Source organism: Convolutriloba macropyga, chromosome 14, assembly GCF_964194025.1.
Source record: "Convolutriloba macropyga chromosome 14, txConMacr16.3, whole genome shotgun sequence".
NCBI classification, from domain to species: domain Eukaryota; kingdom Metazoa; phylum Xenacoelomorpha; order Acoela; family Convolutidae; genus Convolutriloba; species Convolutriloba macropyga.
In genome coordinates, this window is record NC_134481.1 from 46709812 (window position 1) to 46726464 (window position 16653).

A 16653-nucleotide genomic window follows, 5' to 3' on the forward strand; every position below is an offset into this window, starting at 1 on the left:
AGTCCTCTTGGTCTTTTTTATGCAATTTTTCTCTGGACCGTTTTTTCGTCTGACCTTTTTGACTTTTCGTCCTCAGAAACGGGATAAGAGGTAGTGCCCAGTGGGCATTACGTTCTCTTAGAGCTTTTCAGCTCTCTAGTCTCCAAGTATCCGATTCACAGAAACTGTTTTGAAGACTTATACTTATAGTGGAGGGCGGTTCTTTGAAATTGATCTCACCCCGCCTCCCCCCACGGCCCCCACATCAGCCCCCCTTTCCAATGAACTGTTGCTGCACCACACCTCCCCCCCCCCCCCCGCTGCGGTGCACCCCCGCTGAGCTCACCTCCCACCCTTCAATTAAGCTAAAGCTAGCCTCACTAAACCGTAGCTAGCTACTGACGAAGCCCACCGCTCGCCGGTAGTTCGAGACCTATTCGCTCCGAAGTTAGTCGGTTAGCTTTAATTGCTCTCAAACGAATTTTGTAGCAATTAAATGAGTCCTCTTGGTCTTGTTTATGCAATTTTTCTCTTGACCGTTTTTTCGTCTGATCCATTTGACTTTTCGTCCTTAAAAACGAGATAAAGAGGTAGCGCCCAGCGTGCATTAAGTTTCATTAGAGGCCCTTAGCTGCGTTCAGTAGTCCTTCAACTGCGTAGTGTGGTGCAGTTACTGGGAAGGCTGTAGTTTAAGGTTAAACAGGACATTTTTAGGAGTTTTTGAGCCCAAACATTTGCAATTTTTCGCTTTTTTTTGAATTTTTTTGTTGGACCAGTCTACAATTGAGGCGGGATGCAGTTGATTAAGGTCTTTTGCATGACATAAGTGCTTTTCATGACCATTTTCAGAGCTATATGTTTTGTTAGTCCAAACAGAAACACGCCAACTTATACTAATTTTCACACAATTTTTTTTCAATCGTTTTGACAATTTTGGTCATTTTTTGAGTTTTTTCAGTCTTAGGTGTCAAGAAACATCCTCTAAACTTTGATAATAGGTTACTGCTTAGTTTCTGTTGGTAATGAAATGGTTTTCAAGATTTTAACATTACGAATTTTAGCCTTTTTCTGACAAAAGTTGCAATTTTTCTTTTTTTTTTTAACATTGGTTGTCATTATTCATGTTTTTCCAGGCCCAGGGGCCAGGAAGCATCCTTAAGGGCTTGCAATACGTTACTGAAAATTTTTTTTGTCCATGGAATAATATTCAATTTTTTAATAACACATGTTTTAGCAGTTTTTAAAAACTTTCTCTTAAAACGATTTTTTTTCAAGATTTTTGATTTTTATCAATTTTTAGGTTTCTGCTGCCTCAAGGGCCGAGTAACCTCTTCTAGGGTTTTAAGATTTTAATGTAACGGATATAAGCAATTTTTTGTCTTTCATTTGCAAATTATATGCTTTTTCAAGTTTTTTGAATATTTTTTAAATTTTTTCAATTTTCTTCGGCGCAGGGACCTGCTCCAGGGTTTAATAATAAGCTACTGCATAGTTAATAGTGTTGATGGAATAGTTTTCAATATTTTTATTACTCTGGTTCTAGCAATTTTTTGATAAAGTTAAGTTTTTCAGATTTTCTGAAAATTCTTACCGTGTTCCAAGTTTATGGATCTTTATGAGCCAGTGAAACTGTTTAAGGCTTGCAATAGGGATGCTGGATAATCTCTTGAGATAATGGAATGCTTCTGAAGATATTATCACAAATTTTAGCAAGATTTGGTTAAAATCTTCAATTGTCTTAAAATTTTTAATTAAAGTTTCGTCCTTTTCTGAGTTTAACAATCCTTACTGGCCAACTAAATTTTTTATGTCATGCATATGGTTTGCATCATAGAAAATGGTTTTAAACATTTTTTCATTGCGAATTCTGGAAAGTTTTTTTTTATAATTTGCACTTTTCAGTTCTTTCCTGTATGATTTAATCACTAATAAGGCTATAAAAGTAGAAGTTGCAGATTCGAATCTCATCAGGGATAAAATTCGGAGCTCTCTCTCTCGGTTGGGTCTTTTTCCTTTTCTTTCTCCTTCGCTTCTTATATCTCGCACACTCTATCTCTTTCTCTCTCTGTTTCCTTAACTATTTTGTTGATGCCGCACTTCAGCTGCTGTTATGTGGCGTGATGTCATCATCTATTACCCTCACTAACGCTGAATCATTGTAGAATTTTTTTTATCATAATTGACTTAACTAGCACTTTTAAGAAATCTTTGTTAATTCCTCTAAAACAAAGTTCGTAGCAAATATATTAACCCTGTTAGTCTTTTTTCTGCGATTTTTCGCCTGACGGATTTCCGTCTGCCCACTTAACTTTTTGTCCTCAGAGACGGGATAAAGATGTAGAGCCCAATGGGTATTAAGTTGCAGAGCCTTCCAGCTCACTGGTCGCCAATTACGTGATTCGCAGAAACTGTTTTGGAGACCTTATACTTTTGGTGTGAAGGTCGGTTCTTAGAAATTGATCCCACACCCCCACCCCACTTCTTCGCCGCCACCCGCATCAGCCCCCCTATACCTCCGTAAGGGCCCCGTGCAGCCAAAGATTCCACTCCCATCGTTGCCCCCTGTTGCACCACCTTCCCCCCGCTGCCGTCCCCCCCCCGCTGCGCTCCCCTCACGCCTCTTCAATATACTAAAGCTGGCCTCACTAATTCGTGGCTAGCTACTGACGAAGTCAACCGATCGCCAATTGTTTGAGAGCAATTCGCCCGACTTTAATCGGTTATGTTTTTTGTTTTAGTGGTTTTGTTTGTTCATCTCATGATTACCCGCAGTACTATCAAAATGGTTTTTCTCTCATCTTTTGCCGCGCCATCTGCTAAGCTGGCTAGTGTTGCGCTTGTGCTTTTTGACTTCCGAATTTAACCTTTCTTTCTTTTCAAAATTTTTATATATATATATATATATATATTTACTTCTCTGGAGATATTTCGTTCATAGTTCATTCTGCTCAGTTTGCATTCACAAAGCAGTTGCTCCACAAAGCCACCCAAATTCGATCAAGTTAAGGTCGCGAACGAGGCAAAGTGAATTCAAAACTGAAACAAAATTATCCGCAAATCTTTGTTTTAGATGCCCGTCTCTGAAATTTTCTTAAAATCCTTTGTTGTCGGTTCTAATAGTTATTGATATTGATCTACTCTATTGAATCTTCTCATCGAAACGGAGTAGTAATCCTGACGACCAAATCCAATCCACGTAAGTTGTAATTTTGATAATTTTTGTTAGGAAAAACTCGTGATTTTTCCTCTCTTTCGCTCCACTGCTTATTTCAATCTGAATTTGTGTCTTGAGAATCATTAGCTGCCGGTATGTTTTTCCGCTGAGTCTTTGAGGTCAATTAAGGACAAGAGTACTCCTTGTGGAAATCCCTATAAGAGAGGTCCAGAACAATGTTCTAGAAATTATTTTTTGTCAGACGATTTCATTATTCATGTTTAGTTTCGTTTGTATGATCGATCAATTAAATCATTGTACTTTTTCCCCCAATCAATTCTCATACTACTTTTTTGAATCACTATATTTTAGTTGATATTATTTGATTGATACTTTTGTCGGAACAAATTTTGGATTGCTGCAATGTAACTCGTTTCCGGAGGTTGTTTGCCATTACAGTTTCGAATGCTTTGTTAATTAGAATCTGTTTCCATTGATTAAGTTTATGCCGATTTTGGAACGAGATGACTTAATCAACCTGACATTTCAGTGGTACCCTAGAATTTTCATTGACAAAGCCGCAAATACCGAGGTTAGATAATAAAACAAATAATGCTTGTGTTTGGAAAGTGAAGAAAATTTGTTTGTTTGCTCTTAATATTAGGATTAAAGATAAATTATTCTGATTTGCTGATCTAATGGGGTGTTGTAGGTACGTTGTCACAAACATTTTTGATCATCATGGAATTAATTTTAGTTTTGTTAAATTTTAAGAATTTTTAATTTTAAGAATTCTGCTCGTATGTTTAGCTTAAAAAATAGAGGAGCCATTTTTTGTTCATTCAGTCTTGTCAATTTTGAGCGTACACGCTTAATCAAAAGGCCAGGTTTCGTAACACTGCGATACGCACTTCCAGTTCATTCGTATAAGACCCCCCATAATTGAGTCTGCAAAATTTATAAGCACATTATACCATGAAAATTGTTAGTGTGATTACGTCATTGAATGTTCAAGGTCACGAGGTCACCACAGGGGTGTAGGTGGCACAGGAGCTACTAGTCGAGCATCGTCGACAGATACGAACCCGATGTCGGCAGCGATTCCAGAAGGCATTGCAAACAGAATGGTTGACAAGAAGGGTCGCAAGACCAAGATACCAATCAGAGCCGGATACAAGAGCCCTGCCAATGAAAAAGCTAAGTTAGTCAGTCATTCTCTTTACGGGTTTTTTCGACAGTGATTTTGCGTTTGCTATTTTTTTGACAGGCGTTTTTCTGTTCTCCTTTCGAGGACTCAACAATCGTTCGTTTTTGACGCTGACTGAAAGACATGAACAGGTCCATTCACGATCTCTTTTGTATTTGAAGAATGATAATTTGTTTAAAATAGGCTTATTTAAGTGATTATTGCCATCAATTATTTCGCCACGTTTACAACTAGTTCGTATTGAAGTTTGAGGCTAGTTCGCATTTGCATCCTGACTTAATAAAATTACTATTATTAATGAAATCTCTTCAAGAAACTATGAATTATATCGAGTATTCAGGACAGTTTTTGTTCCTTACTTCGACTACAAATCAAGATTGATCAATTTACTGCCCATAAGACGATTGAAAAATGAACTTGAAGGCGGTCTCTCAGGTAGGTTTTGTTTTATTTGTGCACTCATCTCATCTTTTCGGATATCTACCCGGAACAGAATCTTTAGTTCGATTTTTGAAATATTTTCCAGGAGCACCAGATCGCCAAGTGTCAACTCCTCATCGCCGGATCGACTCAGTGCCGGACAGACCAGTCCCAGAAGTGGATCTCACTCTGGCATCGGACCCTCGTCATCTCGAGCTCCATCAACGGGACTACGCCAAGCGGACAGTCGAGATTCCCTCGCCAGCGGAACCAGCAGTGTAGGCACTGGCAGTCGTCTGGGTGGCGGTGGAACCAGAAGCGAGTGGAGTTCGAACCCGAGAGTGTTGCAGGCGAAGAGGAAGTACCAGAGATTATGGCTGCAGGCCATGGAAAGGAAGAGGAAACTGAATGCTGTCAAAGACCAGATTCTTGAGGTGAATTGAGACCAATCATGTTTTCCGAGGTTACTCCTGTCCAAAATAGTTCCCTGCTGTACTATTAAGAAAAGATTTAGAAATGTGCTTAATTTAAAGCGGATTCACTTGTGCTAGTGTCGCGGTTCTCGATAAACGCCAGAAGTTCTCAGTGACTTCAAGCGAAGTCGCGTAACCTACACATAAAAAGCCCATTTTGCAAGCTTTTAAAAAGTCGAAAGTTCTCAGAAGTCCATTCTGGCAATGTATATTGGAACTTATGACATTTAAATTTCTGGTGTTGCAGATTTTTGCATTTTAAAACGTACTCGAGCGTGTTTTAAACGAGTTTTCAAAATAACCGATGATAACAAATTTACCGGAAAATTTTACCTATTTTTTTCAAGAATTTCAGCGCAGCTTCCGGGTTGTTTCAGGAGCACGCGCTAGAAAACTTCAGCTTCGAAGAGTGGAGACGGAACTACATGCGGTGGATGCAACACAAGAAGAGCAGAGTGATAGACTTCTTCAGAAAACAAGACACAGATTGCGATGGAAAGGTCACCAAACAACAGTTCATCGACGGAATCATGAAATCAGGTCAGATATCACTGATGGTCGCAACTCACGTTGGGATCTATTCTGCCCCGCCCCCCCCCCCCCCCCCCAAACCCCAGCTTATTGAGCCTATAAATTTTATGACCCACGGGCGCACTTGCTATTTTTTACATAGTAATGTGCTATATAACCGCACTTAGTTTTTTAGGGGGAGGCGGGCACAAGAACCCTGGTGGTCGAAAAAAAATAGATCCCATATTCGTCTAAACAAGAAACTGACATTTTAGTATATCTCAGATACATGCAGTGTTATAAGGTTACAATCAGGGAAAATAGAAAAAAAGTTCGTTCTCGTTAGTTGCCGGGGGCGGGGGGGGGGGGGGGGTTGTATTTGAAGAAAATGAGTGAACATTAAGGCTTAATTAAGAAAGTAGTAGATAGTGCTTGTTAATTAAAAACTTTCATCGGAACATTTTTACTAGATACGTTCTGTTTCCTTTTCCCTATGAACAGAATTTTCTTGGAAACGAAAATGAACTAATGAGTGTGTTTGTTGAACTAATTTTCATTACAAATAATAACATATTAACCGATTAAAAATATTAATATCACAGACGTTTGATATGATAACGGAACTCCTCCTCCAATGCGTTCTAACGCTCGAGATTTTAACGTAACAATTTGAGTCTGTTATACCTTGCTATTGTGCTGGCAATATGATAGCCTACCGCCAAAGTTCGAATTTCTCTTATTTTGTTTCGGTTTAATGAGCGGATCTTGTTTTTCGGCCATCAGCCCGGGGAACAGGTAATAAACCAAAATTTGTATTTGATAGATGCCGGAATGTGCAAGCTAATTATTAATATTAATATCACTCAATCGATCGATCACTTCTGTTTGTTTAATCTCAATTAACTGAAATAGTCTGCTCTTAATTATTTGTGGATGCTAATGCCTAAATTGTGTATAGAAATTAATTTTTACACCTCGATAGGCTCAAGTTTTTTTAAAACAAGTTTTGAAATTTGTGTAAATGTTATGAAGTTTGTTTCGGTGTAAATTTAATGTGAAATCAAGTTTGAACAGTTTTGTTTTTTTTCTGATTTTTTTTGAAGCACTAAGAGTTTTGTAGCAGTTTTCTGTTATTTATTGTCATGGGCGTCGTAAAACGATGGATTGTGAATAAATTATTTTTTTTCCGAATTGAATAGTTAATTAATTACTGTATTTGAAATTTAGTTTAAAAATCATTGGTAATTTTCCATCCTGGACAATTGTTCTCAGCAAGGGAAAAGGAAACAGTTCCATAGCTCTCAGCAGCCAGGTTTTGGTACGAAACAAATAGTAAGAATCCCATGTTGTTAACAACAAGACGGAAAAGATCGCCTACCGAGAACAAAATTGACTGGAAAGATTGATTTGAAAAAATTTTGATTAAAAATTTTGAATGTGTTGCTAGTTAAAAAGTTGAAAATTCACCGATAATTTTTGGACCCTTTTAAAGTGAGTTTATATGAGGAAGACTCACTCATTTGATTAATTTCGTTCAGTTCCGTTTACTGTTTCGTTTTTTTTCGCAGGAGCTAGGCGGAGCTATGGTAGCTATTTGATATTTTTTTGCCTTCTCTTTTTAGATGACATTAGTTAAAAAATCTTTCATGTCGCTTGTATTTTTGTCGGCCATCGCACTTCAATTTGAGTGGGAAACATTATAGTTTAAAGTAATATTGAAAATTCTAACAAATCGTCGTCACCACAATTTCTATATCCGCCTGTTTTGTCATGTCTCTACCACGCAACACTGGTCAGAATCAAATATAATTTATTATTTCGATAGTTTGCAATTTTTATTGTTTGGGATGGTTTTTCTATTGCTACTTAATTGTAAAAAAAACATCTCTGCTTCAAACGATTTACAATGTATCAAGAACAATTTCCTTATCATGAGTCATTGTTAAAAGCGTTTAGCATTAAATGCTCACTTAAGAAGCATATTATGGCTACACTGGATATTAATTTTTTTATTTTGTTTTGAAAAATCAAAACTTCTGAAGACTTCTTGAATTTATTGTTAAGGCTGCTTTTGTCATAGTAACCAGTGACAACATCCTGTCGTGCTCATGAATCTTCTCCAACAATCAAAAATTTAATTCGTTTTGAAAATCCTCTGAAAATTCCATTTTTTTTGTGATAATTTTAGTGATTTCGACTTCGAAGATTTGCTTAAATGAATCGAAAATAAATATGACTTAGGCATTAAATCAAAAGTTATAGTTTACCGAAAAAACCTTAAAATCTTCTTGAAAGGTGTAAAAACCGTGAACTTAAACCGCAGCTTGTTAGTAACGCAGTTAGTTATTTAACGCGCTTTTGGCATAAAGAAAATCTGTACAATTCTCCTACAGTGTCATTTTTGTCATTGCACCTAAGTTTTCCTAAAAAGTCGGTTTGAAAACTGCATTTAATTTGTAGATGGCTAATCTCAATTTGGTTTTGTTCCGGACAAATTGTTAAAATATATCATTTTTTGAAGCATTTTCTTTTTTTCTCAATTTTTCAGATATTTTAAAGTGGTAAGCTTGGTTGTGCATTAGAAAACAATTTGTAAGTACCTGCTGATAGTGCATCCCAAAATAACTGATCATTTATCTGGTACCCAATTTTTTGTTTATTCGAGAAATCTGTTTCCATTTAATTTGCAATTTTATTAATCGCATTGTTAGAGATTTGAGTCTCGGGCGCAACTGCGGAAAATACTCTCCCGGAAAGAGAAAGCTTTTATGAGCTGATTGTTTTTTCTCAGGCTGAACTGCTGCTGCATTTTTTGACGAAACTCCCAAATGTTTCTAACTGTACTTCTATAATTTGTAACGTGGCACGAATAAAAGTTATGGCAGACTCGGGTTATCCAGTGAGGTTTATTGGAGTTTCAGGCAAATCGTTTTCTGATTTTTGAATTTATTGTTTTTGGAGTTCTTATGCCCGTTTTTCGGCCTCAAGACTGTTGTTTTTTTAAACCTTTGTATGCATGCATTGCAATTAATCTTTTCTTACAATTTTTTCAGTTTGTACAATTTGTTCCTCATAATTGAAATTTACTCTAAAAACTCGGCAAACAGTATAGAGAGAAAGTTATTTTTTTCTGTCTAAGTGAATGCGAGAATGAAATTTTTGAATAGTCCAAAATTTTATGCTTTCCATCTATAACAGGTCAGCAGAAATGAGTGGAAGTCATGATATACGTAAAGTTTTGGTATCATAGCTGTAAACCGTGAAAACCCGACTAGTTTTTGGTGACCATGCCTTAAATTTTTTTCAATCAGTGTTTTCTCTGTCTTGTAATAATTGGTGTCAGTATTAATCCATTTGTTTTCAAGGACTCAGTCAATTTTTTTTTCATTTGTTTCAATCGAGGTCATGGGAATCATTTGAGGTTTTTTTTGACAATCTGTTTGCTATGTTTACTTTTATGTTTGCAATAGTGTCTATCTTCGCAATATTTTTTTGCTGATTTTGGTTTTTGAAGAAGTATATTTTACGCCGAGTGGAGAAGTTTTGAATAAATAAGGATATGTTTACGTCCTTAAATTGTTTGCATGCTATAGGGTGTAGTTTGTTGAGAGACTGCTTCTCACCGATCGTTGCTTATAAATCATTATTTCTGAGGACATATTTTTTGACAATCTTTCAGCAATTGTTTTAAAGATTTTTTAAAGAATTTAAGTGCCGTGATTTTTGTTTGATGCGTTATAATAATGAATTAGCACACAAATAACTATGAAAGTTCACCTTGTGATAGAAACAAAAATTTTCACTTTAACTGGTTTTGACAAGCATGATTTTAAATATAAATTTAACAGCATGAGCAAGTGAATTTTACACAATGTTGGCTGATTGGTTCGATTTGGCAATAGCTGTTGGGTAGTTCATTGTTTCTCATTTTAGAAGACGGGCCTAGTTTTGAGAGAGGTAATGTATGAGTGTACGCTAAGATATGAGTTACTACTTTGTCATTCGGAATCTGTTTCCTTCTCCCCTTTTGAACAAATTTGGGTCTTCCCCATTATAGCCCCCACAACCCCCCAGTATGATTTATCATATGGTATATTTACCATGATGGGGGCTATAGGTTGTCTGACTACTAGACTGGGGGAGGTGCTATAATCGGAAAGACTCCAAATTTTAAGTCTTTCTCATAGCCCCCCAATATGGTATGTGTACCATGATGGGGGGGGGATGCTGGGAAATACCCCAAATTTTTAGTAATTTGGATCAATATTAATTCCCTAGGAAGAAATCTATAATAGTTTATTAACAAAACAAAAAGCTCATTTTTGCACTTATTGTGTTTTTAGTAGAATTGCTATGAAATGAAACTTGCTATTAAAGTTAATTCACACCTCTATAATAGGGTGATAGCCATTTTTCTAAATGTTGTTATCTTGTACTGTGCAATTAAAAGGTTGGGTGACGGGGTGGGGGGATGATCGAGGAAACTGTTCCTTGAGTTGTTGTAACTAAAATATGAGTTTTAAAGAATGCTGCGCGATCGTTAACTTCCGTTTTACCAGTTGCATTTATTCGCAATTAACGTCATCAACGCTTTTTATGTGCTTTGCATTTAATTTGAGTATTTTCATTTAATTTGAAACTTCAAAGTTTATTATTAGAAAAAGAATGCTTCGAATTTTGGGTCTAAGTTAGTTCTATAACCGATGATCACAGAAAATTGACCAAAGTGATCAACTACTGTTTGTCGATGGTTAGAAAGCTATGCTGCGACCGGAAACGGTTAAAAAAGAAGCAATAAAAGCTGCTCTCTAATTTTATAGAAGCAAAAAAAACCCCATTTGAGTATATAGTTCCTCCCCCCTCAAGAGGGTCGGAACAATAATCGCGCGTGCACTGTTTCTTAAAGTTCGAAAACACCCGGAATGTTGCGTGACAATGCAGAAATATTCTTCGAGTATCCTTGACGAATCCTTGAGTTGTAAAGTAACAAACCCAAACCTTAGTCGAAAACAAAAGTCAATACTACAATATTGCTGCAAGAAAAAGTTAATCCTGCAAGATTCTTGCAAGAAAAAGTTAATCCTGCAAAATTATTGCAAGAAAAAGGCAATCCTCCAAGATTCTTGCAAGAAAAAGGCAATCCTCCAAGATTCTTGCAAGAAAAAGTTAATCCTCCAAGATTCTTGCAAGAAAAAGGCAATCCTCCAAGATTCTTGCAAGAAAAAGGCAATCCTCCAAGATTCTTGCAAGAAAAAGTTAATCCTGCAAGATTCTTGCAAGAAAAAGGCAATCCTCCAAGATTCTTGCAAGAAAAAGGCAATCCTCCAAGATTCTTGCAAGAAAAAGGCAATCCTCCAAGATTCTTGCAAGAAAAAGTTAATCCTGCAAGATTCTTGCAAGAAAAAGGCAATCCTCCAAGATTCTTGCAAGAAAAAGGCAATCCTCCAAGATTCTTGCAAGAAAAAGGCAATCCTCCAAGATTCTTGCAAGAAAAAGGCAATCCTCCAAGATTCTTGCAAGAAAAAGGCAATCCTCCAAGATTCTTGCAAGAAAAAGGCAATCCTCCAAGATTCTTGCAAGAAAAAGGCAATCCTCCAAGATTCTTGCAAGAAAAAGGCAATCCTCCAAGATTCTTGCAAGGAAAAGGCAATCCTCCAAGATTCTTGCAAGAAAAAGGCAATCCTCCAAGATTCTTGCAAGAAAAAGGCAATCCTCCAAGATTCTTGCAAGAAAAAGGCAATCCTCCAAGATTCTTGCAAGAAAAAGGCAATCCTCCAAGATTCTTGCAAGAAAAAGGCAATCCTCCAAGATTCTTACAAGAAAAAGGCAATCCTCCAAGATTCTTGCAAGAAAAAGACAATCCTCCAAGATTCTTGCAAGAAAAAGGCAATCCTCCAAGATTCTTGCAAGAAAAAGTTAATCCTGCAAGATTCTTGCAAGAAAAAGGCAATCCTCCAAGATTCTTGCAAGAAAAAGGCAATCCTCCAAGATTCTTGCAAGAAAAAGGCAATCCTCCAAGATTCTTGCAAGAAAAAGGCAATCCTCCAAGATTCGTGCAAGAAAAAGTTAATCCTCCAAGATTCTTGCAAGAAAAAGGCAATCCTCCAAGATTCTTGCAAGAAAAAGGCAATCCTCCAAGATTCTTGCAAGAAAAAGGCAATCCTCCAAGATTCTTGCAAGAAAAAGGCAATCCTCCAAGATTCTTGCAAGAAAAAGGCAATCCTCCAAGATTTTTGCAAGAAAAAGTTAATCCTGCAAGATTCTTGCAAGAAAAAGGCAATCCTCCATGATTCTTGCAAGAAAAAGGCAATCCTCCAAGATTCTTGCAAGAAAAAGGCAATCCTCCAAGATTCTTGCAAGAAAAAGGCAATCCTCCAAGATTCTTGCAAGAAAAAGGCAATCCTCCAAGATTCTTGCAAGAAAAAGGCAATCCTCCAAGATTCTTGCAAGAAAAAGGCAATCCTCCAAGATTCTTGCAAGAAAAAGGCAATCCTCCAAGATTCTTGCAAGAAAAAGGCAATCCTCCAAGATTCTTGCAAGAAAAAGGCAATCCTCCAAGATTCTTGCAAGAAAAAGGCAATCCTCCAAGATTCTTGCAAGAAAAAGGCAATCCTCCATGATTCTTGCAAGAAAAAGGCAATCCTCCAAGATTCTTGCAAGAAAAAGGCAATCCTCCAAGATTCTTGCAAGAAAAAGGCAATCCTCCAAGATTCTTGCAAGAAAAAGGCAATCCTCCAAGATTCTTGCAAGAAAAAGGCAATCCTCCAAGATTCTTGCAAGAAAAAGGCAATCCTCCAAGATTCTTGCAAGAAAAAGGCAATCCTCCAAGATTCTTGCAAGAAAAAGGCAATCCTCCAAGATTCTTGCAAGAAAAAGGCAATCCTCCAAGATTCTTGCAAGAAAAAGGCAATCCTCCAAGATTCTTGCAAGAAAAAGGCAATCCTCCAAGATTCTTACAAGAAAAAGTTAATCCTGCAAGATTCTTGCAAGAAAAAGTTAATCCTCCAAGATTCTTGCAAGAAAAAGGCAATCCTCCAAGATTCTTGCAAGAAAAAGGCAATCCTCCAAGATTCTTGCAAGAAAAAGGCAATCCTCCAAGATTCTTGCAAAAAAAAGGCAATCCTCCAAGATTCTTGCAAGAAAAAGTTAATCCTGCAAGATTATTGCAAGGAAAGTTAGTCGTGAAAGATTGACTTTTGATTTCGACTCTAATCGGTACCAAAATTCTGTAGTTTTGTAAAACTGAAATCGGAAAGTGAAATAAGAATTTTAACTTTATCGTGTGATAAGTTATAATTCTCCTAACCGTATAGTAATATTATAGTGCGTGCACTGTTAATGTATCGTAGATGTCGATTCAAAGTTTGTGATTAACAGTGACGTATTCAAGTTTAAAGTTGCTTCTCAAATATTTATGGTGGTTTCTCTGTTGTAGGCTTTACAACTAACAGGACGGAAATGAACGCAGTAGCTGACATATTTGACCTTGACAAGGATGGGTATATCGACTACCAGGAGTTCATGACTGCTTTGAGACCGGACAGGGTCAGGGCAGGACCAGGATCAGGTCAGTTAAGATGGTTGTTAAAAAGGATGACTGTTCTGTACTTGATGTACGGTGTGTCTCTAACCAAGATTAATCCTTCAAATCTAAATGTTTTACGTGTGCTAATTTAACTGCGGTAATAATGTTTTGATAACTGAAATAAATCTCTTGACGAAACGTTTTCTTATTTCTATGTCACCTTTATCATTAAACGCGGAGTGGTCGGGCTCCTAGAGTTTAACCTCAGCAATCAACGGGGGTTCGTTGCCTAGATTGTGAAAGATTCAAACAAGGTTTCAAAACTGTTTTTTTGGAGATAGAGTAAATTTGGAATATCAAAATTAAACCAACTGTTTTTGAATGAAATTGAATCGCTTCTCCTTTATTCCTTTTTTTCTTATTCCATTTTTTGGAGTCCTTGGTTTTTATCCCTTTCCTTTTTCGTGCTGTTCTCTTTTCTCCTTTTTGTATCTGCCTTCCTTTCCATTCCTTTTTAGTCCAATGAAAATTGTTCGATGGAAATCCATTACAATGTCTGTTTGAAAGGATAGCTCCATTTTTTCCCGAAGAGACAAATTCAAATTTCGAGATAGTTTCAAATCTAAGTAAATTCAAATAACCCTGAGGTTAAATTAAATTTTTCCAGTCAAAACAGTTGTGATTTTACTAATATGTTTGTAGATTTATACCTGTCTCACTGGCAAACTTTAACCTAGGGTAATTTATTTGAATTTTCAAGTCGGAGAAATTTGAATTTCTAAATCGCAGAAATTTAGAACGAAACATTTTATGACACATAACACTTATGGCGTGTTGAATTTAACAATGAATAATGGATAACTCTTACTTGCTGTTTAATTAGAGAATCAAGAAATCTATATTTTTCGTTGCTGTTCGTGTTAGCTGCTTCCCATCGACTTTTTCTGGCTTTTTGTATAAAGTTTTTTAAACCAGATTTGCAATTTGCAGCTCTCGATGAATTAAATTAAAGGAGGAGAAAAGACCTCATTTGATACGTTTCAGGTGCCCTCGGAGGATCTTCATCAGGAAGCCAGAGAAGAGGATCCAGAGCTGGGAGTGGGGGTGCGAGTGACGAGGAAAAGATCATGACTGAATTGAAGAGACAGATCTCTCACTGTACTTGCTGCAAACAATTCATGGTCATTCAAGTTGGAGATGGCAAATATAGGGTTAGTTGAATTACATAAAAATTTGATATAGATATCAGGATTTTTTACTATAGCTGCAAAGCTGTAAGCTGAGCGGAGCTATATTGCGGTGCTCTTAGTCTTTTACAATTCAAAGAATTTGAATTGTATTGGGGCGCTTTTTTTAAGATCTGTTCACACATTTTCATGATTTTTGAAGTCAAATTAGAGTAGTGAGTTTGGTCGCGCCGAAACAGGAAGTGGAGCGAAAAAGCGAGTGGTTTTGCGGCGTGAAATTTTTTCGCTCCAAATTTAAATTAGAGTGAGAAAACGGTGCTTGAACAAAAATTTGCTTTCTCGCTAAAGGTTTTTTGTTCACATGCGGCAATTGTATAATTAAGTCTCAGAGTTGTGTATCAAATAAGTACTAAATAATTTCGATCAATTTAGGAGTTTTTAGGCTATCTGAATGCTCAAAATCATGGTCAATTGTTTTGTTATCCACCAAAGCTTTTGAAATTATAACCGCTTTTTTTGACCAAAGCAAATATGAAATTCGTTTTTTTTTTGCGTCACGGTTAACCGATTGCTTTTTCATTGTCTTTAGTCAATGAAAATTCTTTGAATTGCACGTCAGGACTTGTTCTGCTGTTTTTTTTTTGTTTCGTCGTCTGACGCTCTTTTTTCGTTTTACATTTGTTCACACAGCAAAGCTGGAAAAGTCAAATTTTCTGAATGACTTCTTCCTCTCATTAATGGCGTTTGCGCGCATGACGTCATTTCTCACTCTCTTTAGCAAAAGCTCTTTGCGTTATTAAATTTTTATCACAAGTGACTCACCTCACTCAATAAAATGACTTTTGCAGTTTAAAACTTAAGTTTAATTTGAATTTGTTTAAGGTCAAAGGAACTCATATGTGCAGTAAAGGTCCCTAATAAGAGGCTTCTGCGGAATGAATTTTAACAAGCTTTATTAATTTATCGCTGAATGTTTTTTTCCTAGCTTTTTGAGCGGAGTCGATTTTTTTCAATTTAGACCTGTCTCTGTTTCTATCTCTATTATACGGCACGCAAGTCTTTTCTTTCGCCGCTATTCCGGCAATCTGTCGGCTATGTTTTAAAAATACTGTTCAATTAATGCTAGTATTCATTGGTACTTCTTTTACGTTTAAATTCATTCCATGGAAATATGCCAAAAAGTATGTTAATTCTGGGAATCCTAGGGCAGCTAGAGTTCGAAGCCCAGGACGATTGGTCTCAAGGCAACCGAAATTGTCCAAGGATTCCCAAAACTCTCGCAATCGGCACATTATGTCTGATAAGAGTTCAAATAGAAGTCCAATTGGTTTTCATTACGCATCAAAAGTGCAATTTGCTCAGGTAAATATTACTTGAATTTTTTGCTCTGGTTCATACTCTGGTACCAACTTTTAAAGATTAGCGTTATAAGCGTGTATGGACGTTTGTGATAGTAAGAAAAATTATTTCAAATTTGCTTCTTTATGTTTGGTTGTATACATCACAATTATTCTCGATACTTTTTTTCTTTTTTGGGACAAAAATAACAAGACTTTGTAACTGGTGTCCTCACCCTTCGTCATACTTGTCAATTAAACCAAAATTAAAGAAAACTCATTTACATCTCATTTATTTCACACCGATTTTTATCTCTCTTCATTAGACTAAATAGAATTGATTGAGACCTAATTATCCTCAATTATAGGAAGACTAAAATTGGGGTGAAACAATATAGGGGTTAAATTATTGAGGGGTTAAAAATCGGGTTTAAATTATAGGGGGTTAAAAGAATAGGGGTGAAAAAAAAACAACGATTATAGAAATGTCCTCTGCAATGCTAATACTGCAAGTGCTCCTATCAAGGCTCAGAGGTATAATTAAGTCTCAGAGTTGTGTATCAAATAAGTACTAAATAATTTCGATCAATTTAGGAGTTTTTAGGCTATCTGAATGCTCAAAATCATGGTCAATTGTTTTTTTATCCACCAAAGCTTTTGAAATTATAACCGCTTTTTTTGACCAAAGCAAATATGAAATTCGTTTTTTTTGCGTCACGGTTAACCGATTGCTTTTTCATTGTGAATAACAATAATGTTATATGGGAATTAATAGCGAATTATTGTTACTTTTATTCATGAATGGCCAAAACAGCCCTAAATTAGGAGATTGCGCTTTTGCTGCGTATTATCAATCATGCG

General features: G+C 36.5%; 1 protein-coding gene across 17 annotated transcripts in view; it reads left to right on the forward strand.

Annotated features, from left to right (window-relative positions):
- LOC142352801 (uncharacterized) overlaps positions 1-16653 on the forward strand; it is a 255743-nt gene that overhangs the window by 227035 nt on the left and 12055 nt on the right. For 14 of the 17 annotated variants that reach the window (XM_075404917.1, XM_075404926.1, XM_075404924.1 and 11 more), the window contains 7 exons: positions 4149-4334; positions 4867-5194; positions 5611-5773; positions 6527-6538; positions 9677-9700; positions 13179-13310; positions 14313-14479. In XM_075404917.1, the coding sequence (XP_075261032.1) occupies positions 4149-4334; positions 4867-5194; positions 5611-5773; positions 6527-6538; positions 9677-9700; positions 13179-13310; positions 14313-14479 (1012 nt within the window). The remainder of the gene's footprint in view (positions 1-4148; positions 4335-4866; positions 5195-5610; positions 5774-6526; positions 6539-9676; positions 9701-13178; positions 13311-14312; positions 14480-16653) is intronic. The other 3 variants (XM_075404919.1, XM_075404918.1, XM_075404921.1) reach the window with 3 other exon arrangements.